The sequence below is a fragment of the Seriola aureovittata genome, chromosome 7 (genome assembly GCF_021018895.1).
Source record: "Seriola aureovittata isolate HTS-2021-v1 ecotype China chromosome 7, ASM2101889v1, whole genome shotgun sequence".
Taxonomy (NCBI): domain Eukaryota; kingdom Metazoa; phylum Chordata; class Actinopteri; order Carangiformes; family Carangidae; genus Seriola; species Seriola aureovittata.
Genome location: NC_079370.1, coordinates 18,503,743 through 18,529,668, shown reverse-complemented (window position 1 = coordinate 18,529,668; position 25,926 = coordinate 18,503,743). Strand labels below are relative to the sequence as shown.

The 25,926-nt window shown below is 43.4% G+C and overlaps 1 protein-coding gene across 1 annotated transcript; it reads left to right on the top strand.

Moving 5' to 3' along the window:
- The first annotated feature begins 714 nt into the window (after nucleotides 1-714).
- irx2a (iroquois homeobox 2a) lies at nucleotides 715-6,887 on the top strand. Its single transcript, XM_056379806.1, has 3 exons — nucleotides 715-1,266; nucleotides 2,611-3,016; nucleotides 3,869-6,887. Exons 1-3 carry the CDS (start codon nucleotides 1,027-1,029, stop codon nucleotides 4,804-4,806), a joined length of 1,584 nt encoding a protein of 527 aa, XP_056235781.1. The 5' UTR covers nucleotides 715-1,026; the 3' UTR covers nucleotides 4,807-6,887.
- Nucleotides 6,888-25,926: the final 19,039 nt, after the last annotated feature.

Genomic DNA, 25,926 nt, shown 5'->3' with positions numbered 1-25,926 from the left:
TCGGCGTTTTAATAGCCGGACTGACAAAATAACCAGCTGCAAGTGGAGAGCACTGGTCATTTTATACCCCCCCCCCCCCTCCTCTTTCTCTCCCCTCCGCTCTTGCACAGTTGTTAAGTGTTAAGTGTTAAGTGCAAGTTCTGATCAAATAGACTAGACGCTTTGTGCCACAATCGACCTGACAATTGAACAGTTCAACAATTCGAATAAATAACCCCACGGCACATAAACAACTGAGCGAGACAGGTGAGGTAATCTCCCATACTTCTCTCTCCCTCCCTGACAGCCAGTGTATGTTCAGTCCTGAAAAGCCATCTTAACAACTACATGTGTCCACTTTTTGAGATTTTAACCGTAACTGAAACAATGGAAATGAAAAGAAACTTTTAAAAATGACCGGAATTTAATTTCTGACACACCTGCGTGGTGAATTCCCCCTGAAACAAATGATAAATACATCAGACAGCAGCTGTGGACCAGTTCATTTGCAATGGCAACAATTGCATTCAGCTGGAAGATTGATCTGATTTTAATGAACAAAAAGTTTTTTTTGAATTCCACAATAAACCAAAGGAATCTATAGACCCCACTTTTTGCAGTGTGGAGTCTTGGTTTTGTTCCGAGGCTCCATTTCTATGAGGCAGAAAGGGGGCGGGGATGGGATATTCAGATGAGCCGGAGTGACAGCTCTAGTTTCCCCCAATGCTCTGTGTGTCTGAAACTCCACTGGCTCCTTCCCTGCTAACTCCTCACTTCATAGTGCTGCGTACTAAAAACATCGGACGCTAGGGGATCAAGACGCATGCCACATTGCCTCTATGTGGGCACTTTAACAGATCTTTCGGGGGGTTTTTTTCCCAGTAAGGGGGCTGTGGAGGGAGGACTTTTTATTTTCATTGTCTGATGACTGTTTGCACGGCTGGTTATTGAGTTGATTGTTTATTATTTTGGCTGTTGTTGCCCACCGCCCTGCGCGTTTTTTTTTCCTCCCTTTTTGGAATCGGCGACCTAAAGCCGCGCTCACCAATGTCCTATCCTCAGGGTTACCTCTACCAGCCCCCGGGCTCTCTGGCTCTTTATTCGTGTCCGGCTTACGGGGCCTCGGCTCTGGCTGCCCCGCGGAATGAAGACTTGGCGAGGTCGTCCTCTGGCTCAGCCTTCAGCCCTTACCCTGGATCGGCTGCTTTCTCCGCCTCGGCCGGTGCAGGCTTCTCCAGTCCACTGTCATACTCCACGGATCCAACCACGGGATTCCCATCCTACATGGTAAAAAGAAAAAAAAAAAAAAAAAATATATATATATATTTATATTTCACATGTTCCTGTAAGATCCTGTGTAATCGTTTTCCAAAGCAGGCGAATGTGTCGGTGTGATAAAGTCTTTAAATGCGCAAAATGTTTAGCAGCCTTTCACAGGCACAGAGCTCCAGTGAATCGGTTCGGCTTTACAATGTTTTTGTTATGACTGACTAATCACTAGGTGAAGTGCTTGCGGAACTTTTCTATCGGGTGCTACACGTTCATATCCAGTGGCCTACCGGTTGGGTCCTTACTTTAAAATCCTTGACCCCTTTGGCTTAAATGGGATTTTTTTTTTGAAGCATGAGCTGCAAATTGTAAATGGCTTGACCAGCGCTTAACACTGGCTGCGCAGCTAATTATGTCAAACTGAACACCACCTCAGATTTTTTTTTTTTTTTTTTTGAACACTAAGCAGTGAATGCATGTGTCATAGAAGTGACATAACGCAAGCTGTAACTCTTTCTTCTTCTGCGGTCATTAAAATCACCAGGGGATGAAGTCGCTGACTTTACTCTGAGCTGAATAAACGGAATTTTAACATGAAAAGCATGAGTCGCATCGCTAATGTCACAGGGCACTTCAAGCGTTTTAAGAAAGGTGCATATCAAGTGATTTGCTAATGGGATTTGTAATGCTGCAAAGAGGAGATATGTTAACACATTGGGGCTGCCACAACAAAACAAAAAAGCAGCCGCTGGAAGGAAATGAGGAAGTTAATAGGTGATTACAGAAAATTGAAATTTCCTTTTTATTATCTTAACGGCTGTATTGACGGGAGCTCAGTTATTAGTTAATCCGATAATGATCTTAACCATTAGTTAACCATTAGTTCATGCCATTCTGCGGCCTGCTTTTACGCACCGTGCATTTACCACTCCTGCTCACAATGACACACATTTATTGCAAGCTTTTGGATTGACTAATGATCCAATTAAAATATATAAGTTTATTTTATTTTCAGGCTTGAACTGAGAGTGGTGGATTTATTTTATTTAGATAATATTAGAAAACAGAAAGCGAGGATCAAATCTGCCAGTGCATTTATACCACTCTCCTGCTCTTTTCATCCATTCCGACAGGTTTGGAAAACCAACTGACTTCACTGTAGCAGGATGAAACTGATTGTGTTCTCAGTGTAAAAATATTTATAATATTATGTATTGAGTAAGAACACTTTGAAAGTGAAACTATACGAAGTCGCTTTGTATATAATTCACTTTTTAAAAACAATATGAAGGGAGAATATAATTTTAAAACACAGCACACAGCAGACTTTACTTTTTTTTTTTTTTTCCAACTTAATTCCAGAGCTCTCCATATGACGCACACACGACGGGCATGGCGGGGGCATTAAGTTACCACCCATACGGGAGTCCTGGGTACCCCTACCAACTCAACGACCCGGCTTACCGCAAAAACGCCACAAGGGACGCCACGGCCACCCTGAAGGCCTGGCTGCAGGAGCACAGGAAGAACCCGTACCCGACGAAAGGGGAAAAGATCATGCTGGCTATTATCACCAAGATGACCCTGACGCAGGTCTCTACGTGGTTCGCCAACGCCAGGAGGAGGCTCAAGAAGGAGAACAAGATGACCTGGGCGCCCAGGAATAAGAGCGAGGACGAGGACGAGGAGGACGGGGACGGAGAGAGGAAAGAGGTGGAGCGCTCTGAGAAGACCCTGGATAACAGCGAGGCTTCAGCAGAGGATGAAGGTGGGGTATAATCTGACGACCGAGCCAATGATCCATTTAACAATTCAGGGTAGGATGGGGGGTAAAAAGGGAGGGGAGGGGTGGATGCCCCTTTTATTTACTGCTCAAGCTATTTAGTCCAATAATTTCCTAGCGAAATATATCAAAGAAATGAAATGATAAAATAATTCATTGTAATACAAATAATCTGGCTTCGTGTATTGTTTTAGTAAACACTGATTGATATATATATATATATATTTTATTTTTTATTTTAATGAAAACGAGGTTCTGTGACCCAACACTATAAAACTACTAAATGACCTGCTGAGATGAACATTTCATTTTCTTTAACATGATTAATGGCAGGTCACTGGCAAAGTAGACACACAGCACAGCAGTCAGACTGTGAATGTTATTCTTTTCATGTCTGTTTTTGAATAACTATGTAAAAAAGAGGGACATCATTGTTGTTATTAAAATAAAAAAAAGGCTTCTAATCGTAGCCATTTAAACTGATATAAATAATGAATGTCTGACTTATTCAAACCTGACTGGTGGTAAACAGTAGGGATTATTCTGAATACACATGGACATGAAATTTTACTTTGACGACAAGATAAGTTTTCAGATTCTTTATATATTTATGTTAAAATTTTCAACTCATCTGTTTGCTTTTATTTTACTTATTTTTTAATATTATTATATTTACATATGACCTATGTGTTTACTTTTTACTGGTCGATTGTCTTTCTTTTGTCCTTGTTTTCCTTCCTACATATCATTGGATCCATAAGTTTTTCTGTAACTATTTATTTCTAATTAATTCGTTAATTAATTAATTAATTTATCTCTTCTCTCCTCCTGTCTTAGGTATCAGCCTCCACGTCGACACTCTGACGGACCACTCCTGCTCCGCAGAGTCTGACGGGGAGAAGGTCTGCTGTCGTGTGGGCGAGCTGGGCTCCGACCGAGCCGGCGACAAATGCGACGAGGACGGCGACGACGACGACCAGAACCTCGACCCGCGGGTTCAGCTCTCGCCCAAACCCGTCACATCGTCGCCTCTAACGGGAGTAGAAGCGCCAGTCCTCAGTCATCACCAACAACAACAACAACAACAACACCATCATAACCACCACCACCACCACCTCCATCATCTCCACCATCTCCACAGCCAGCGCGAGGATTTGGCCCGGAGCCTCGTCAATAGCAACAATATTAACACCAATAAGTCGTCTTCATGCCTAGATAGCAGGCCCTCGTCGGGGGCGCCTCAGACCCCGACAGCTAAACCCAAATTGTGGTCGCTGGCGGAGATTGCTACCTCGGACCAAAAGCAGCAACATCAGCAACAGCAACTGGGGCAGCCCGGGCAACCAAATTGCCCCTCCTCCAGCGGTGGCCTCCTCACTCCCCCCACCACCTCCCCGGCTGCCAGTTCCCCCTCCCTCTACCCGGCCCCCTCCATCCTTGGAAGACCTATTTATTACACTTCTCCCTTTTATAGCAATTACACAAACTATGGCAACTTCAGCCCCCTGCAGGGCCAAGGGATCCTGCGGTATACTAATTCATCCGGAGTGAGTCTGGCTGCTGCCGCCGCCGCCGCCGCCGCCGCCGCCGCCGCTGCTGCAGCAAGCGAGGGTCTGAGCTCCTCTCACCAGGCTCTGGAGGCGAGCACAAACCCCAAACACAGGCCAGACTCCCCCCTCGTTAAAAATAACCCAAACCAGATTGTTGTTGTCGAGCACCAGCAGCAACAACAGCATTTCAGATCCGCAAATTTAGAAGCAAAGAAAGGTACGTAATAACATGACTCGGTACATTGTTACAAAAAACAAAACAAAAAAAAAAAAAAAAAAAAAAAACGATCACCATGTTGAAAACTTATTTAATCTAGTGTTGAATCTTGGGATTGTATTTTTCTTAAACAGGGGAAATCTCACCGCGGTGGAAGTGAAATGAATGAGTTCACTTATTTCCAATGCAAATCAACTGGTTTTTCTTTGTGTCACTTCCATATGTCATTGTAGTGGCACCATGGGGATGATTGGCCTGTTTCTGCTTTGCCCCAAAGAAAATTAAACCAGTGTTGTATGAGAAACACGTGGCCTCTTCTGACACCACTGGCAGATTTTCACTTGTTTTAAGATAAATATGATTTTAGGACTGAATATAAGAGTAAATGACTTATTAAGATGGACATTTCTGCAGCGCCGTTTAAGCGAATGAACGTGTACTGTGGCCTATAATTCGCCTTCATTGCAGTTAATTTTCTGGAAAAATCTATTTATAATTGTCCTCCATTTTTTTTTTAAATCATATGCATTTTTTGGTCTTTCTGAATCCCATAGAATCATTAACAAGGAGGCCACGAGCTTTGCAACAAGCTGGCATTAGAAACCAGTGGGGATATAATAAGAAAAGCAGCATTGCAAACAAATGTGCAAGAGGACACCTACAGATATAGACATTAAAATAAGCCCATGAAGGACAGGGCCTCAAATCGGCCACGTGCACAGGCATGCGCGTGCACTCACACTATAGAGGCAGCCTGTGAATCCACTGAGCAGAGAAATGTTGCCATAGCTTTGAGCAGGAATCCTATTTTTAATGTTTCCTCTGATGTGTGTGTGCGTGTGTGTATGTGTGTGTGTGTGTGTGTGTGTGTGTGTGTGTGTGTGTGTGTGTGTGTGCGCACAGTCGGCCCCCAAACCTTATCTTTCAGCTTAGGATAATTATAATTACACTGGGTCAGCCAAAAGCAAACAAATCAGTTAGCCTGCTCTGCGCATTCATGGTGCAACTTTACATCTTCAAATGTCACTTATGGGTGATGGTGGTGGTGGTTACTCTGCTTGCACACATTCAAAGCTTTGCCTGCACGCCGCTGGATCAGACGTGTTCCTGGCAATTAGGTAGTGGGGATTTTTTTTTTTTTAATAAGCACTTGTAGTAATCGAGTTGTTTTTTGTTTTTTTTTTGGTTCAAACTTAGTGTTTTCAGCAGAGTTGGGATTTTGTTTTTATTTCCATGGTCTGCAGGTAGGTGTCACAATTGCTTTGACTATAAAGCCAGAAATGACACCACCTTTTAGCCTCATGTTTTAACCCCCATAACCTTTAACTCCAAAACCGGATCTAGTGCCACCATATAGTCGGAGTGATCGCTGCTATACCGCCTCCTCAGGCTCCACACAGGCTGAGCCACTCTATAGCACACACACACACGCACACGCACACGCACACAACGCACACACACACACACGTTTGTCACATTGTTATTGTATTATTTCAGCTGTTTTGTTTTCATGCAATAATTTCATATGCTGGTTTGAAAAAAAAAAAGATCTCCCATTATATGTGATTTACATGTTATTTCTCAGGTTCCTATAGTTTGCTTATTTGCCACGGTATATTATTTGAGACTATATTTAACGTGTGGAAAACATAATTTGGCCTTTCTGTGAAACCATGCTTGTATAAGAGGAGGTGTCTTGGGACGCAAGGCGGACGGAACTGAAGTGAACTTGAGGACTTCAAAGTGGAATAGCCTACATTTGATATTTATTTTTTTAAATGATGGCGAAATGATGCCTATAATTTATGCAAGTTGTATTGCAAAAATGGGAAACTGACATCGTCTGTTTGTTTTGTAAATATATATATATATATAAATATATATATATATAAATATATATTATGGACGGTTTTTATTTGAGACGCATTTGGGAAAAAGCTACACAATCTTGTTATCAGGAGTACTTTTACTAATTTATATCTTTGAATGTAAATAAAATAAAACGCGCTGGTATAGCTGTACTGGCGGGGTATGATATCCATTATTCAAAGGAGAAAATATTAAACTGTTTTCCCAACTATTACATAAATCTTGGGGCGTCATTCTTTTATTCATAACAGACCTGTGTTTAATACTGAGGCATTTTTTATCCACTCTGCTCATTGTTCTTTCATTTTGTCAGTCAAACCCAGATGGGAAATGCTTGATGAATCTCGCTTTTCATAAACATTACGAGTTTTCACAGATTGCACAATCCATTCTTTCTAAATGGACCATCATTTTCTTTTAGGGCCTCATTCTGGTCAGGGAATCTCCCTCGGCCACATATTCACGACCTTGATTGGGATAAACGACATACTCATTTCATTTTTCTCCCCCCCCCCCCCCCCTCCCTTCGCGTTGCCACACATTTATTTTTCAGTGTGATTAATACAGCCGTGGGACGCATCGGGCATTATGGGCTCCCAGCGGGGCCCGTCCCTGGAGCTTTTTAGCCTGGTTCAGGATGGGTCAGCCCTGCCTGCTTCATTACGGCACGGCATTGAGCAATCCATAAAAGTCTATCTAAGCATCTGCCAGCTCCAATGGGCTGTGTGATGGGCCCTAATCGGACAGGCTTTCCTCTGCTTTTCATCATGGCTTGGTTATTATAGCATCTTTAGGACACAGCTAATTAAACTATTTAGGGAAATAAAAAGCTTAGGTCTAAGGAAAGGGATATATTATTATTATTATTATTATTATTATTATTATTATTATTATTATTGTACAGTTGTTACACATCCTACAATTTTATTTATTTATTTATTCATTCATGTATCTATTTATTTATTTGGTCAAATTAATTCCAATATTTTTTTTTTCACTCACAGCTGTGGCTTTGCAGAGTGTGAAATACTCAAAGATCAAATATATAATATTCCCATCCTCCGAGAAGAGGCCTCCATCATCGCTCCCAGCCACACTGAAAGCTAATCCTTCATTTTCCAGTTGAATTTGAGCTTGAGTGTTGTCCAAATCTCACGGGACTCCCTTTCACCTTGGTTTTCCTCTTCCTCCCTCAACCACCCCCCCACCCCTTGCTTCATCCAAGGAAGTAATATTTGACTGCCACCAGGGATGCAGTGAAGGGTAAACCCACCTAAACTCAGTTAACCCACCTTTAAGGCTGACAGAAGTCTTTGTGACATAGATTCATGGTATACTTTGCAGTGAATAGTGTCACACCGTCAGAAATGTTATAAAAGAGTCTTTTAAGATTAAAAAAAGGAAGCATTGGAGGATGGCTTTTTGAAACTGTTATTGATTTTTTGTTTAAATTCAGTGTTCTTCTTTTGATCTTCACTGTCTGAAAATGATCTATTTCACCTACCTTTGTTATTTACCCCTACCCTCACTGGCAGCCACCTAAGTTATGGACGCTATAGCCCCTGGTCAGCTTCTTCTTCCCCAGCCCAAACACTTTCATTAGGTTTTGATTTATTGAAATGCATGCTTTATTCTCAGGTGGGCTCCCCTGGGGACTCAGCACTGTTGTCAAATAGCACCAGAGGCACTCTCCAAAACACACAGGGGCCCCGCCTCTCTCTCTCTTTCTCTCACCCGCTGCTGCTCCCTCCAAATGTCAACATTTGTTCTCAATAAAAAGAGTTATTGTTTCTGTTAAAAAAAAAAAAAAAATGCTCCGCAACCGGTCACCTTTGAACACATGAAAAGAAACTTCCACCCCACCTCTTTGTTTGATTGGGAGCAACGGCAGGTGAAAATGGGAGCAAGGCGTCCATTGCACATGACAAACCTCAAGCTGTGAAGCCTGTTATGAAACGATTGTAAATTTATGCCACAATTAGTCTCAATTGTACAGAGGCATTTCTGTCCTTTTTGAACAACTCGCTCTTTGCCACACATTCGTTAAACTATTTGCAGAAGGAACCAGGGTGCCCTTTACACAACCTCGATATTGATCCTCAAGGGCAAAACAGACAATTTGCTGCATTACCAAGACTGCTGTGGAGTATCAGACCTAGCTAAGCCCATGCTTTAGACTGAGGGAACAATTTTAACTTATCTAGATATTCTTTAATTCCATGCATTGCATATCAAATACAGTCATAATCCTATCATATAGCTTACCAATGAGGGTGTGTTCATCCATGCTAAGGACTAGTTGTCATTGAAAGCTAAACTGATGGTATCGCAAGGCTCAGAGGCTTCATGTGAGTGTAGACTGGAGAGCAATGGACTCATTCCCCTTATCTTCGATCAAATAAGCAGCTCGCATATGCAGATAATTCATGAGCTCTTTGTATCCTTTATCCTCCCATCAACCCTTTTCTCCTCCAAAATGCTTCAGACATTAATCTCTGGCGCACACCTGTGTGCCTCTCCAACAGGAAGTTAATGCAGCTAAAGTTTTATTAGAGCAGTAGAGGGTTTATTATGTTTCACAAACAGCAACTGTAGCAGTTAATGGGGCGGGATGATAAGTAAGACCAGTAGGAATTGATGAATTAGCTACAGATGCTGAGGCTTTACTGGAAAAATGATACTGGAATTCAACTTCCAAGTCATTTGTCAATCTGTATGAACAGACTTCCACTTGTGTCTCTTGTGGGCAGACACAAGCTTGAATAATTAGCCCTTTCTTTAACCTAGCATGCAATACAGGTATTATGCATGGACAATCCATTGAGCGAAAATTGTCAAAGAAAACGGAACATTTTTCAAATAATAAGAAACACCGGAATTTTATATTATCCTGTTGGAATTCAAAAGTGTAAATGTAACTTTAATAGGAATTTTATAAACCAATGATATCAGCAATAATTCCAATTATTTTCCATAACATGTTTGAATTCCTTTATTTGAATACAGAGGGAATAAATGTGAGCAAACCCAGTGCGAAAAGAATTTCCACCCTTTGATTGAACCTTATATCTTTCATGGTAAATCCACCCATTAAGACCAGACCATAAATACTGCTGATGTTCAGACTTAACCGTAAGTACCACTAATATTCAGGGGAGAGTGAGAGACGAAAGAGAGCGGTGTACAAATCAGGTACAGGTGTGTTTAATAACACACATCAAAGTGGATGGGGGACTTTAAAAATGAGTCCGGGGTCCTGTCCTCTCGTAAAGGTGTCAGGTGAAATGTTCAACACTCTGGATGATCAAGGGGAGAACGCTATGCAGGATTTTGACACAAACACACACACACACACGCACACACACAAAGATACACATACATATACCGATGTTCACATGCTTCTCACTCCCTACCCGACAGTACACAAGTACACACACACTCTCTCAGACTTAGAGACGCTAATGCTTGTCCACACGATAGCCTAAACAAGGCCATTAGGAGCTCTGACTTCCACTCCTAATTGACAGTAATGTTTAATGCCTGTGGTGAGTAAACACTTCAGAGTAGTGGACTGCACCCTTGGGCTGTAAATCAGGCAAAAACTGGAAGCTTGTGTTGGAGGTGGACGTGAACACTTGTGTAAAGGTGAATGTACAAGGTGAGGTGTAAAAGACATTCAATGCAATTTATGAAACCGCTGGCATGATTAATGCTGTCTTTATGTGTGTGTGTGTGTGTGTGTGTATGCCTTCAGTGTTTTATTCAAATGTACACAGACACACATAATACAACAAAGGTGCATGTGTTTGAATGTGTACTTACGAACTTATTCATCTACAACATGCGAATACAATGTGAACACACACACACACACACACACACACACACACACACATACCCACACACACGCATGCAAAGATATTTGTAAAAGCAGCATACACTAACCCTTGCAACATTCATTTTATCATGTTTGTGTTGAAATGTATGTAAAAGTTTCATCCCATCGGCTACATATTGTTGCTGCATGTGTGTATTGTTGCACATGTGGCTTTGTTTGTGTGTGTGTGTGTGTGTGTGTGTGTGTGTGCGTTTCCATGGAAGGTGTTTATCCGTAGTTTCCTCAATTTGTATATCCACAGTAATTGACTGCTTCTTCACACACTGTGATATGTGTCTAAGTGCAGTTAACACTCAGTTGAACCTCCATCCTGAATTGCGAACTGTCAGCTTTTTAAGATCAGTGAGTCCAACAAGTGGATGAGGGAGACAAGAGAAAATGTGGTTTTCTCCCCCTATCTGTCTAGAGTGTTTTATAAATGAGCGCAACATGTCTGCGCAGAACCTTTTTTCCCATCACGCACTCCGCGAGACGTATCAGGGAAGTGATTCATGTTAAATAGTATCTGTCAGACTTGTCAGTTAATTAAATGAAGCTTTGCGTTAAGCATGCACTTTAGTGTCATGACTTTTCACTCGATTCTACAGCTTTCAACCTAAGCTACTTTCACTGAGTAATGGGGTAGCATGCAAATCAAACAGCATTAAATGTAAATGTATTGAAGAAAGACTGTGACCTGAAGTGCTCATTTAATGAAAATAACCCAGAATACATGCCTTGAGGCACATTTCAAGGCAATTTTTATTAGCTGCCAAAATGTTCATTTTTTTGGAATCCTCTTTAAACATGTTGCATCAAATTATATTTAGATTTGATAAATCAAAAGGCAGTTGAAGAGGCCGCTTGAATCATGTGGGAAACATCCAGTTGCTTTGACTGAAAGATATGACCATAGTAACAGACAAGCAGCACATCCTTACACTTTCAGATGAGTGATGTTTTCAGAGCAACCCATTCGCAAGAGACGAACTTCACCCTTACTTAACTTAACCCTAACCCTTTCCTGCAAAAGCCTAGATCAGGTCAATGCCAACCATTTTTCTTTATACCTAGAGCCACCATCACTTATCTATAGCCTATGGTATTGTTAAGGCAAGAGAAAGACTGTAGTTGTGGCAAATAAAATATGGTGAACATATGGTTAGACACTCTGCCTTTTGTGTACATAAATTGAAAAAAAAAAAACAAAAAAAAAACACTGTCATGAAGTTGGATAACCTCCACCCCCTTTCCACCTGTCTGTGTAAATGCCACACCACTTCCTGAGTTGGCATTGAATATTAGCAATGGACATGCAGTAATTCATAAGGTGTAGAAAGCAAATGAATTCCAATGGGTACTGGACAATTTCATAAAATCATGGTTGACTGGAGGTAAAGATGAATCATGTTGCATTCTGCACAGGCATTCTGACCATCGAGCGATCCCTCACTGGCTTCACACAATGAAACACTAGCGGTTGTGTAGCAGTGGTGGTTGGGGGTGGGGAGGTGAGTGTTTTACCTCTGTGCAACCCAGATGTCATCCAAGGTGATGTTTGAGGAATAAGGCAAGGCAAGTTTATTTGTATAGCGCCTTTCAACAACAAGGCAGCTCAACTTACTTTCAGGAATAGTAATGTCATAACTGTCTGGTATTGTGAATTCAAACCTGAGCTTCTGACAAAGCTGATCTCATTACTTTGACTGTTGAAACCAAGAATAGCTTTGTATCAGAACAATGCAGCCTCCATATTTATTTGAATGCAGGCCCCGGTTTGAAAAAAGTTGGATCCGGCTCAACTTTCCGCACAGCGCAGTGTCATCTGGCGACAATCAAACTGCAATTATTGCAAACCAAAAGGTTTTGAGGTCACGACACAATGCAGTGATGGTATCAGATAGATAGATGGCGCACAAGTGAATAGAAAATAAGTAACACATTTGGGTGCCTCAGATGCACAGTAGGCGTAAAGATATAGCTAGTATAATGACATCATGAGGTCAGTCAATTTTAGCACATGTGTGGCATATCTCAGCCTCCCTTGCTTAGGCCCTATACTACTGCTCCTTGATACAACTTGGACTATAGTTTTAAAAACGGGCCTTTAGTAAAACAGACTTTGGCAGTCAGTACATGAGGATTCAATTCATGAAAAAAGTAACAACGTTTATAAGTCATTATAGAAGTTACTGTGAAAATTTGCCATCTAATGCGAATTACTGTATTACCTGGTGTAGTAAGTTTGTAGCACTTCTATGTATATTGCCATTGTTTTAGGTTACTAGGTTTGGAAGATAAAACCCAAAGTTCCCAAAGTCTCCATCACAATCTAAATGAAACATAATCTTCAAGCCCTGGTCACTAATGCCTCCCCATCTCTACCACCCACCAGCAAACGTCTCCCCCCTCTCCCTCCTTTCCGTCTTCGAAAGCTCCAACTGTACTCCTCCTTTGCTCTAAATAGGGTTATTCCCCAAGAGGTGGGGGGGGGGGGGGGGGCTGCACTTTGAGCCAAGCGCACTCTTCTCTCTCTCTCTCTCTGTCTTCCTCCATCTCTCTCTCTGAGGACAATCCTCTTTTGACTCCCAACCCACCCAGGAATATTAGTCGTATTGCATTTAATCACTGAATCCTCGCACCCAAAAGATTTCAATTCATTAAAGGCACTCAGATATTCAGGCCAGCTGCTTCCTGGCGACCGGCTAAAGACAAGGTGGAGACAGACAGGCTCTGTGTGTGTGTGTGTGTGTGAGTGTGTGTGTGTGTGTGTGTGTGTGTGTGTGTGTCTGTGTGTGTTCTCTCTTTCTCTCTCTCCTTCTCTGTGGAGACAGGGCAACCCAATCCTCAGCAATGCCCTGGCTGTGCTCAGCACAATTCAGCGACAGCTATACCTAATCACACTACACAGAGGTGGTTCTGCTTATACTGTGTGATTGTGTGTGTGTGTGTGTGTGTGTGTGTGTGTGTGTTTGAGGTGGAGGAATGTGTGTAGAAGAGTGTACAGTCTGTGTACACATACAACTGTGCATGCACATACTGTATTTGCACACACACACACACACACACACACACACAGAGCTTTGCAAGGCTGTTAAAAGAGAGACTGTTGATCCCTCCACAAGCAAGCGAAGCGGCTTACATCTTTCTGTTACAGAGGATTGGAGGTGCATTCTAATACAATTACGCTGACGAAAAAAAAAGTGCTTGTATAGGAGGAAGGAGGTGCTGTAGCAACATCTGCAGCTTGAAGCTGTCCAAAGACACTTCAGTGGTGACATATAGAGAAAGAGGGAAATGAGTGGAACAAGGCCATTGTTGCAGGCAACATGGCTGTGGTTTAGAGCGAAAATTACATTTGGAGTCCAGGACAAAACAAATTGGAGTTCCTTTCATGTGTTTTGTTGCTCATCTTTGGAAAAAAGGCACCCTCCCTCTGAGCAAGGACGTGTGTGAGGCAAGTGTTTGTTTGTGTGTGCGTGTGTCCTTGTGTGTCTTTTGTGTGCATATACTTCTGAGAAAGAATTTTGTTATTGTGTCTCTGCATGCTTATGTGTGTATATGTGTGTGTGTGTGTGTGTGTGTGTGTGTGTGTGCGGGCTCAACTTTATATGCCTCTGTGTGTGTTTGAGAGAGCTACATTTGCACATGTGGCTTTGTTTGTGTGTGTGTGTGTGTGTGTGTGTGTGTGTCATGGGTGTGTGCGTGTGTGCATTTTATGGAGAATATACTCCACAGACCAGATGGCTGCTGAGTGGCTTAGGAATCAATATTTAAGAGGAAAACATACCGACAATGCATCTGCATGTGTTTGCTGTACCCCTGTGATAAAATATTGACTCTCTGGTTTTTGCAAGAATTATCGGCTGTGGTCAAAAATAGGATTTGTGGCTTACCGGCCTGTAGCTGCTTTGTGGAAGCAGTGATGACGGCTACACATTCGTGTCAAATGTGGATGTAGACAGGCAGTGTGGATGTTTGTCATGAAATACTGCCACCAACAGCAGATGTCAAAATGTGTTGCTGGCAGTTGCTGTTACTTCTGTTTGAATGAGCAGAAGTCAAGAGAGAGAGAGAGAGAGACGAGGGGTGGGGGGTAAGGGGGGGTGGGGTGGATGTCGCACTCAACTGTTCTTAACTTATGTATATTATCGAATGCTTAATCTAGAAGTGCTTTGAATATGTCAGGCTAAGCATAGTGCAGCATCCTTGTGATTTCTGCTGAGTTCTAATGCTAAAGGTCTTTGTGGTGATTGTGGTGTCAGCTAGATACCTTCACGTATGCTTTTTCACAATCTGTCTCTCTTTATTTCTGCAATTTTACAAGTAGAAACGTTTAAATGCAGCAGGTCTAGTAACTGCAAGGAGAGAGAGCATCATTATTTTACCCATATTGCATACAACAGCAGGAGCACCAAGATTTTATAAATCATAAGACTGGAACGACAAGCTGCTCATGACCTTATGACCGTGATGTGGCCTTGCTCCCATGTCAGTGAACTAAGTTACAGTAGGCTTGATAAAAAAAATGACTGACATGCAGCTGTGCAGCAACTGACTATATCCCAAGAGTCGAGTTTTGTAAAACATAATAAAAATATTTGAAAAAACAGATATCATATAGTAGTAGAGGATTACACGTTTTCACTTTAGGAGCCACTCCCAAGAGAATGGGATTGATTTGGCTTTTAGTGCTGTTTGCACAAAACAAAACTCAACAATAGTGGTATACATTTTCCCATCTCAGTCTATCACCAAGCATGGTGTTTCATTTCATTTGATATCCATTCTCCTCCACCAGAGAACATCTCAAGGATCCCAAATGTGACATTCCTCGGAGTATACACTTTGCAGTTGACAGTATACCGCAACTGGAACCTGATCTCCTCTTCTTTACGAAAGACTGAAACCAAACCATCTTTATTTTGAGTCAACAATACAGCATGTGAATGAATGGCACAGCTGATGGGGCTGCTATGACATATCGTAGATTTCACACTACACACAGATTGAGTTCTCCCTCTCATGAGAAAGTATGCAGCGAGGGCATTTGGCCTATGAGGGGTATGACTTATATGATCCACTGAATCACATTTAAGAGGAGACCAAAAATCAGTGAGAGAGACCACAGAGAAGATAGAATATCAAGGAAACACACACACACACACACACACACACACACAATGTTATTCAAGTATAGGTGACAGGGATGAGGGAGGTGTTACGTAGATCACAACGCACACTTAACAGAGGTGTCAACCACCGAGAAGTATTTCTATTTTTAAAATCAGTTTCCATAACGCTGATAGAGTTTTCGTCAATGTGATATTCCTACTCATGCACAAGGTTAGGGTTGCCAACCATACAATACTCCAAGTCAAGGTATGGACTTAAAGATGCACAGCTCACCACACCACAAGAAAAGTTCAACAGTTTATTGTAAAAAAAAGCAGGCAGACGTATCCAAAGAACTTCAGGCAAAACTCAGAGTCGAGAAGAACTGGTGGAACTGGTTGAGTAATTAACTCAGGTGAAGCAGTGCAGGTAATCACAGAGACAGACAGGCAGGATCTAGGGGCGGAAGCTGAATGTGACACATAACTGTGGAAAGTTTCTGGTTAAACCACTCTCACCCCAAAAAATAAAAAAAAACTGAGGATGAAATGTTAAGTAGTGTTTTATGCTTTCCCCCTTCATTAATAGTTTTGGATTTCTTCCTTTTTTTATAAAAATTCTGAAAACAATGCCTCATACTGACTTTCAGTCTTACATTTACACTTTTATGCACACACACACATACATAGCGCACAAAGATTCATTTTACCTCATGGGTCTTTGGAGAAGAGATGTGTGGGAAAGCTTTAATTAAAAGCGTGTCAGTGCAACCTCAAGTGAAACGCCCTCACCTGACTTCAGTCTCTTTAGCCCATCTTTGTTGTCTGGCTGCCAGGTTGATAGTGCCACACTCTTTAAGTGTTTACTGTGTCAAATGGAAACAACTCAAACTCAGGGCTCGCGGACTGCTCCACTAGGCTACAATTGTTTTTCCCTGAGTAAATGAGGTGTCAGCGGGAATGTTAACTGAAATTGACCCAAGTTGTGATAATTAATATGTGGGATATTGGTGAGTTTACTTGTGTGTGTTTTTGTTTAAGAGAGAAAGATGAAGGAGATAGAAATAAAATGGTGGAGGTAGAGAGAGGATTTCAGGAGGAGGGAAATGAGTGTCCTTTCACAACACACACCTGCTTGTCTCAGGCCGGGTTTCTTTTATTGAGCAGCGGTAAATAAGGTGCCTGATAGAAACAAATGCCTGTCTTCACTGTGTGTCTCACTAAAGGCTAAAAGCTATAGGCTTATAGAAAAATAAAGATATTCACTTCAAAGAATTGAAAAGATTTTCAGTCGGGGAATATGGATCACATGACAAACAGTTAGCTGCACCGCTACAGCTGACAAGTTATTTTCAAGAATCCATAACATCCAGTAACACACTGTCTTGTACACTATTAAAACTGGGGAAAATACAGATAAAAGAAACCTGACAGCTGTGTAGAGGAATTTGTATCTCCATAAAAGGGGAACTGTATAGGAATTAAGACACAGTCAGACTGGGAAACAATGCCAAAGAGTACATGAGTTTCTTGACAAGAAATCTCCCTCCATCATTTTGCCTCGTCAGTTTTAACTAGCCCAGTACTGTGAGAGCACGTTATGATTACCACACTAAATGTAAAGTGCACCTTAAAGAGTGTGAAGACACAAAGTGTGCGGGAATCTGATTAAATTCACTGTACTCACTGAACACAGTGATGATATTACTCATATCACGTTTGTCACTGTCTTATCATTTTGAGTATTGTCACTATTAGTCATAATATTGTTCTTATCTACCCCTTTTAATTATTAAATAGGAAATGTATAATTATTGTATAGCAATTGTATAACAACCCAACTTTAGTATTTGGCTTTTATTTTATTATTTAAGATGTAAAACTTTTATGCTTTGGCTAAGAGTTGGGAAGGTTGACTTGTACACAGGTCAGCCGCTGTTTCCTATATTTCAGCATCTTTTGACGGTCCTGCATCAACTGTCAAACATCAGGAGAATAATGTGTGGTAAGTAAAGGCCTATAAATTATTGGTAACCCATCTGGTTTCAGTGCAAACATTTGACGTTCCACCTCCAGCCAGTGGCTTTACATGCGTGTCGTCTCTCTCCTCTTCCCATTTTGCCCGTCAATCTCATTCGTTTAGCACGTAACAAAGAGGATCCGACATAAAAATAACATTTAAATTACACGCTGACTTGCTCTAAGCATATATTTGAAGAGCCGTGTGCCAACAAGAAGGAGCGCAGACCTGTGAACGTTAATGAGAGTGGAGTGGTGGTCTCTCAGGAGCCAGTCTTTTGGCCCCTCTGCCTCCCCATACAGTCCGAGGCGACTGGGCATGGCTTACAAGATCTGATTAGGTGTAAATTAAAACTTCATTAACCGTCAGTGCCGATTAACAGAATGGTGGAAGAACGCCTTTGTTTAAGTTCATCATGTGGTGCCATGTCGTCTCTTTGATAGTGTTTGCATGTATAATATATAATTGATATTCCTGTATGTCGTCAGCATTCAGCTTTGATCATCAAACCACACTGCGCTGTGGTGTTTTTCATTTTGAATATTTATGGCATACTCACAGAGATGGGGTGAAGCAGGTCAAAGTTCAAAACTAATGTCTGTGTTTAACATATAGAAAAACACTAGCCCAGATGTTGGAAATAATTTGAAAACAATGCATAAATACAAACTTGGAAAGGAACAGAGCTCTACAGAAAAGACAATTTAAACATCATTTAAACATTAAGGTTCTTTCTATTGAAGAAAATTGTATTAATGCGTCTTTTATCACATTAATAAGACTACTTTTATTCTAAACCCCTACCTGACAAGGAATTCCAAATTTAATCATTTAAAATGTAAATTTGTATTTTCCTTACGCGTGGGTTTCTTTAACAATACGATGCATGGCATGTCATTTAATGTTCTCACCAAACCTGTTCGATTTACACCTACAGTGTGCAAATGATGCATAACATTTCTGTCTAATCGTTACATACATATTCTATTGTGCAATGTGGACAGAAGAGATGAAGTCGCTTATTGTTGATAGGACGGGGATGCCACTAAAAGGAATTATCTTCCAGGTATCTTGAAAGTTCAATAGAAGTGATGAGGTGTAGTGATGATAATGCTTTTGTAATGTAATGAAGAGGACATTAAAGGGAGAACAACAATGTTGCAAATTCCTTAGATAGAAATTAGACATTTTTTGACAAGACAAATGTGTGTGTTTATCTTACTGAATATAGGACAATATGATAAATCCTAACCTTGGAAATGTGTAGCTTTATGTGTCATCACACTGGCTGTCCCAGACCTCGACCCAAAAAAGATGGAAAAGTGATTTCAGCAAAGGCCTATTTCACAGATCATTTCAGGAGGTTTCATTCTTATTTTTCCTGATTACTAAAAGCCCATGATGTCAAGCTTTGTTACAGGCCCTGGGAATAGCGTGGATGATACCATCCAGCCTGAGAAAGTATCCACCCTGTGTCCCAGGTGCCATCCAACCCCCTTTCACCCTTCTCTGTTTTTTTCTTCTTCTTTTTCTGCTGCTGCTTCTCTACTGTTAATTACCACGTGAGCTTTGCAATGCAGATAGAGCAGGATGCTGTTTAAATCCTCTCTGCTTTTACTCGACACACATGAGTACACACACACACACACACACACACACACACACACACACACACACACACACACGCACAGCCAAGGGAATTAGGTTTTTATAAGAATCTGCAGGCTGGGGCAGATAACATAGAGTCTACCCAGAAGTGTGTCTGCAGGCATGCATTAAGTGGTGTGTGTGTGTGTGTGTGTGTGTGTGTGTGTGTGTGTGAGAGAGAGAGAGAGAGAGAGTGTGTATGTGTGAGACAGTACCAACCCATTGTCCTCCTTCATCTGTTTCTCCTTCTCTTCCCCTTCACAAACCACATCTTTGATGTGACACACACTCAAACACTCAGCACTGCAGCACATTGACACACTTGGTTGCATATGACACACACAGTATCAGTTTATCATCACCTGAGTTGGCATTACCTTAACTCACCTCATGACACCTGCTGGCCTCCACCCACCGCAAACAAATTCAAAGCTTACTGTGCCATGGATCACTCAGTAGCTACGAACAAAAAATATATATATCCACATATGTGAAGTGTCTGCCAACAGGGTTTGGAAATCTTGCTGGTAAGGTTTGAAACACACAATGAAAGAACAGGATATACTCTCTCTCTCTCTCTCTCATGCACACAGGATGGCAGAGCCAGCCCTGACCAATTCCATGCCCTAGGCATGATTTTAGCTGGTGCCCATCGCATCGCAGCCAATTCCACCACCAATCACTGTGTACATACACTCACACAGAAACTGCAGCTTTATGTCTCTGAGATTTTCTTCATTTCAGAAACAAGCAGCCCACAAAATAAAATATAAAGAAGAAGAAGGAAAAGAAGAAGAAGAAGTGAATAATCAAAATAAGAGTATTGCGCAAAAAGCTATATTATAGAAACCTCATTGCAATATGCATAATGTTGCATTGTTACAGTATTATTTGCCTTGTCTTTCTTGTAGCAAAGTCATCTATGTTGTCATTATAGTTGTGAGAGAGCACATGATTTATTCTAATGATGTAAAGTCCACAGAGATATTCTTGCACCATAGTAGATCCTGGGTAGGTTTTGATGATTTTGAACATAGAGATGCAGCAGCCACTGTAACAGGAAGAGTGGCAGAGATTCTCAGAGCTTCTTCTCCTGCAGGATGGTCAAGAGTTTCCTTTTTTTCATGTTTTTTGATGACAAATGTGGAAAATGTTGCATTTCCACTTTAAGTTCCCTGCCATTGATATCTGACTGTCCATCATGGGTTAGAACAGTACTCTCAGGTTTGACAGTACTCAAGCAACGCAACTGTTTTTTGACATGTTGGGGAAGTTGAGGAGCACTTGAAATTTGTCATTCACCATTTCTCCCAGGTTCTGAAATCTCTCAGCAAGTACCACATCAGAAAAAGTAGTTTCCATTTTTCCATCACTAATGAAGCTCAGTGGAAGTTCAGTGAGAAAGACTGTCTGCTTGCCTGCTATAAGTCACATGCTCCACCACATTCCGCTCTCCACCAGCTCATTCTCGTTTTCATCCAATCACAACATGACACATTGGCCTTCATCCAATCACATATGAGCTGTCAAACTTTAAAAGTGTTTTCTCTCGCTGCTGCCATTCAGCTGTCATTTCAATGCTGTGAAGATTTGGCGACCCATCTCCATCCCTCCACCACCGCACCAGAGAAAGTTTCCTGTTATTGGAAACACCTTATTCCTATGGACCGCTTCCTATGGTGATCACCTTCCTACTGGGGTCTGCAGTAGTTTCCCTCACCTTCAGAAGAGCTTCTCTGACCCCTGGGACCTTATGCATGTTGATACCTGATGCTACATTGCTGGGTTGTGCTGAGGTGGAGGGGACAGGTGCACTTGATGCTGCTACGTGGACCAGTAATAGCACCTGAGCCACATTCTAAACGCAAACAGTACACCTAGCATTTATGCACTAAACATGTATTCAATCAGAACCTATCTCATATGATGTGTGTTGTATGCTACAAATAAGAATAATCAATAATGAAAATGTAAAGTCTTACAACCATTAATTCAGGGAAATGAAAACCATTTTAATAAACTTTTAGATGCAGGGCCAATGTTGGCTAACTAAACTTAGATGAAAATAAAATGTATACCTGGTTTCCTGAGACAGACAGTGGATGATTTGTGTAGCACACTTTAAAGAAAAGGTGTAAATTATGTTGTAGGTTATTCCAACTCCAGAAAAGTCTGTGACCTCCCGTAATTTTTTTATGGTGGGAGTAACAGATGCTAACTCTAGCTATTTATCAAATTAGCAAACATGACTATTGCCCAAAGTAAGCTAGTGACACTCTGCTCCAATTGTACGAAAGGGACGTAGGCCGTTATTGATTACTCTGGGCGCGTGACGGTGATCAGAGGCAGATACGCACGGCGCATCGGGAGCGAGCACACGCGAGCCTGAAGACGGCAGAACGTGCAGAGTGGAGAGAGAGAATGGAGGCTGCCAGTCAGAGACTAATTGGTTTCACCGTAATTGTGTGCGTGTGTCCATGAGACCTGTAAGTCGTATTATTTATGTTGCTTGTTCATTATCCTTTGTTTTCATAAGTTGATAATTATAGCCACCTAGCTTGGAGCTGCTTGCTAACTTAAAAGCATATGGTTGTTAATTGGTCAGCTAGAAGTGGATGTGTAGCTACGTATTTGTTCTGTTTTTAAGTTAGTGAGTGTGCTGTTTATGCTAACTAGTTACACTGCATATAATATACAGAAAGGTGTGTGTTTATTACAAATATTAAAGGTGCACATGTCAATATATGTTTGTGTATGTAATGTGGGCCAGATAATATTGTAGCGATCAGAGGGGGGAGTGTTCACTCTGATTGGAACAGTTTGAGCTGGTTAGCGCAAAGGCTCATGGGACTGTTAATGTTTGCAATGAAAGCCATGTTTTAGTGATGTTGTGTGCATGTTTAATTGTGTTATGTGAGTTTCCAGGTTATATGGCTTTGCATAGTGTTAAGTTTGATGTTAACTTTAATTATCAGTGTAGCCACCACGACTGAGTTTCCTGGTGTGTTTAATTACCTCTGGCCAGTATTCATGTATAGAGTGGTTGACTCTGATGTTAATAAATAGCACCTCCTGTAGTCGTGCGGTGTAAGGGACACAGGAGTTGTACAAAGCAGAAATCTGTCTCAGTTTACCTTCTTCCACGTGAGCTCGCCACATTGGTGTCAGAAGTGGGATTATAAAAAGAAGAATGGAGAGACAGATTGAAGAATTAGAGCAAGTCATTGAGCAGAACTTGAAGCTTTTGGAAAGCCTGGAACGACGACAGACAAGACCTGCTGAAGATGAACATTTTCCAGCTCGTCCTGATGGTTCCAGTGCACCTCGGCTTGACTACCTCTTGGGGTCCAGCTGGTTCAGCTCACTTGACTTGCGCAGTGGCTACTGGCAGGTGGAGCTGGCCCCCCGACGCAAGACCAAAGACTGCCTTCACCATTGGACAGGGGCTATGGCAGTTCCGCGTCATGCCTTTCGGGCTTTGCAACGCACCGGCTACTTTTGAGCGGCTGATGGAGCGGGTGCTGGCAGATGTACCCCGGAGTCACTGTGTCGTGTACCTTGATGACCTGCTAGTACACGCCAATGACTTTGACAGGGCCTTGTCTAACCTGTGTGAGGTCTTCACTACCATCCGACAGGCAGGGCTGCGGCTGAACCCGGCAAAGTGTCGTCTGCTGACAAGGGAGACAGAGTTCCTGGGCCACATCGTTAGTGCTCATGGTGTAGCCACCAACCCAGCTAAGGTGGCTGCCGTCCGAGACTGGCCAACCCTAGCTAACATCAGTGAACTGCGAAGCTTCCTGGGCCTGGCGTCATATTACCGCCGCTTCATCAGAAGTTTTGCAACCATCGCCAGCCCACTCCACCGCCTGACCGACAAGGGCCGACCATTCGCCTGGGACGATGCCTGTGCTGCAGCCTTCACCCGACTCAAGGAGACCCTCACTGAAGCCCCGATCTTGGCCTACCCTGATCCCCAACAGCCCTTCATCGTGGACACTGATGCCAGCAATGTGGGGATCGGGGCTGTCCTCTCACAGCTGGGAGGGGATGGGGAGCGTGCAGTGGCCTACTTCAGTCGTGCCCTGAGTCGGGCAGAGAAGAACTACTGCGTCACCCGACGCGAGCTGCTGGCGGTGGTCGTGGCACTGCGGCACTTCCGCCCGTACCTGCATGGCAGCCACTTCCTCATCCGCACAGACCACGCTTCACTTACCTGGCTTCTGAACTTCAAGCATCCTGAAGGCCAGGTGGCCCGCTGGTTGGAGGCCCTCCAAGGGTACGACTTCGAGATCCAGCATCGAGCGGGGCGACATCACGGCAACGCCGATGCACTCTCCAGGCGCCCCTGTGCAGCGTTGGAGTGTCGTTACTGTCAGCGGCAAGAGGAACGGGGCCAGTCGACAGTAGTGGTGGCGACTGTTGACCTCACCACCAATGGGGAGGGGTGGCCCCCAATGAGTACTCAGCAGCTGAGGCAGCAGCAGGAGGCAGACACCACCCTGGCGCTACTGCGGGGCTGGTTGGAGGTGGGGCAGCGCCCTGCATGGACAGAGGTGTCAGCACTGGGGCTTGAAATGAAGGCCTACTACTCCCAATGGGGCAACTTCGAGCTTCACGATGGGTTGGTCTACCGGAGATGGCAGGCCTCCGGACGGGGAAACGACCTCCTACAGCTACTGGTGCCCCGGACGCTCCGGCCACAGGTCCTCCAGATCGTCCACGGCTCGGTGGGGGCAGGGCACTACGGGAACGCCAAAACCCTCAAGCGCCTCAGGGGGAGGTTCTACTGGCCTGGCTGTCGACGAGATGTAGAGCTGCACGTGCACTGCTGTGACTCCTGCACCGCCCAGAAAGGACCAACTCGTCACTCCCATGCCCCACTGCAGCAGTACTTGGTAGGGGCCCCAATGGAGCGAGTTGGAGTGGACATCCTTGGGCCCTTCCCAGTCACCGACTCCGGAAACCGATATGTCCTTGTGGCCATGGACTACTTCACGAAGTGGCCCGAGGCATATGCGGTGCCAGATCAGAGCGCCACCACAACAGCAGAGAGGTTGGTGGAGGAGATGTTTGCCCGTTTCGGAGTCCCCGCCGAGCTCCACAGTGACCAGGGGCGGAACTTCGAGTCCCAAGTCTTTGGTGAGGTCTGTCGACGGCTGGGGGTGAACAAGACAAGGACAACGCCGCTCCATCCTCAAAGCAATGGGCTAGTGGAGCGTTTCAACCGCACCCTGGCCACTCAGCTCGCCATCCTCACCAGCCAACACCAGCGCGACTGGGACCGCCACCTACCTGTGGTCCTACCGAACTGCTGTCCAGGAGTCTAGCCAGTGCACGCCTGCTGCCCTCATGTTCGGGCGGGAGCTCCGGACGCCAGTCGACTTGGTGTTTGGCGCTCCGCCTGAACCCTAGATTGCCGTGGGAAAAGAGATGGACTATTTTCGTAGGCTGAGGGATCGTCTCCAGGTGGTCCACGACTACACCCGCCAGGCCCAGGCTAACTCTGGGATACGGCAGAAGAGGGCCTATGATACGCGATGCCAGGGGCAGGACTTCATACCAGGGGACAAGGTATGGATCTATTGTCCTGTCCGCAAGAAGGGGGTTTCCCCCAAGCTCCGCAGCCATTGGCAAGGGCCCGGCGAGGTCTTGGATCGATTGTCTGAGGTGGTGTACCGGGTGCGCATGCCTGGTCAGGGGCGCAAGGTGGTGCTGCACCGGGACAGGCTCTCACCCTATCAACCCCTTGCCCCACCTTCAGTCGGAGAGGGGGACGGTGGCAGCCCCCCACAGGCTGATCAGGGTGCCTCCCCTCAAGTGGCACCCCCCGCAAGCCCCAAACGGCCTGCCCGCCAGCGGCGGCAGCCTGGACATTTGAAAGACTTTGTGTTGAGTGATGGGGTTGCCGAGGACGGCTGACCTCTCAGGTGGGGGCTATGTAGCGATCAGAGGGGGGAGTGTTCACTCTGATTGGAACAGTTTGAGCTGGTTAGCGCAAAGGCTCATGGGACTGTTAATGTTTGCAATGAAAGCCATGTTTTAGTGATGTTGTGTGCATGTTTAATTGTGTTATGTGAGTTTCCAGGTTATATGGCTTTGCATAGTGTTAAGTTTGATGTTAACTTTAATTATCAGTGTAGCCACCACGACTGAGTTTCCTGGTGTGTTTAATTACCTCTGGCCAGTATTCATGTATAGAGTGGTTGACTCTGATGTTAATAAATAGCACCTCCTGTAGTCATGCGGTGTAAGGGACACAGGAGTTGTACAAAGCAGAAATCTGTCTCAGTTTACCTTCTTCCACGTGAGCTTGCCACAATATGTTTTTCTTTGCTTCTAAATGTAACAGTGGTACAGGAGTGACTTTCCACTGTTATTCTAAAATGATAGTGCTCGAGGTGACTAATTCATGACTGTACAGATGTTCCCCTCAATGACTAACACCCAAAAAAAGACACAAAAGAGAACCAAAATAGAAAAAAAAAAAGGTGTTTCTAGTTCATTTTTCTACCAACCGCCTCAGGCCCTTTCAATTAATGGAGGGATTAAGGAAGTGCAAGCTGTATGAGCACACACATACATGAACACATCAAAACCT

Bases quoted from the DNA above. Each gene is read 5' to 3' on its own strand.
- irx2a (XM_056379806.1), top strand. From the start codon at position 1,027: ATGTCCTATCCTCAGGGTTACCTCTACCAGCCCCCGGGCTCTCTGGCT. The intron at 1,267-2,610 runs GTAAAAAGAAAA...ACTTAATTCCAG, and splicing joins CGGGATTCCCATCCTACATG to AGCTCTCCATATGACGCACA. The intron at 3,017-3,868 runs GTGGGGTATAAT...CTCCTGTCTTAG, and splicing joins GGCTTCAGCAGAGGATGAAG to GTATCAGCCTCCACGTCGAC.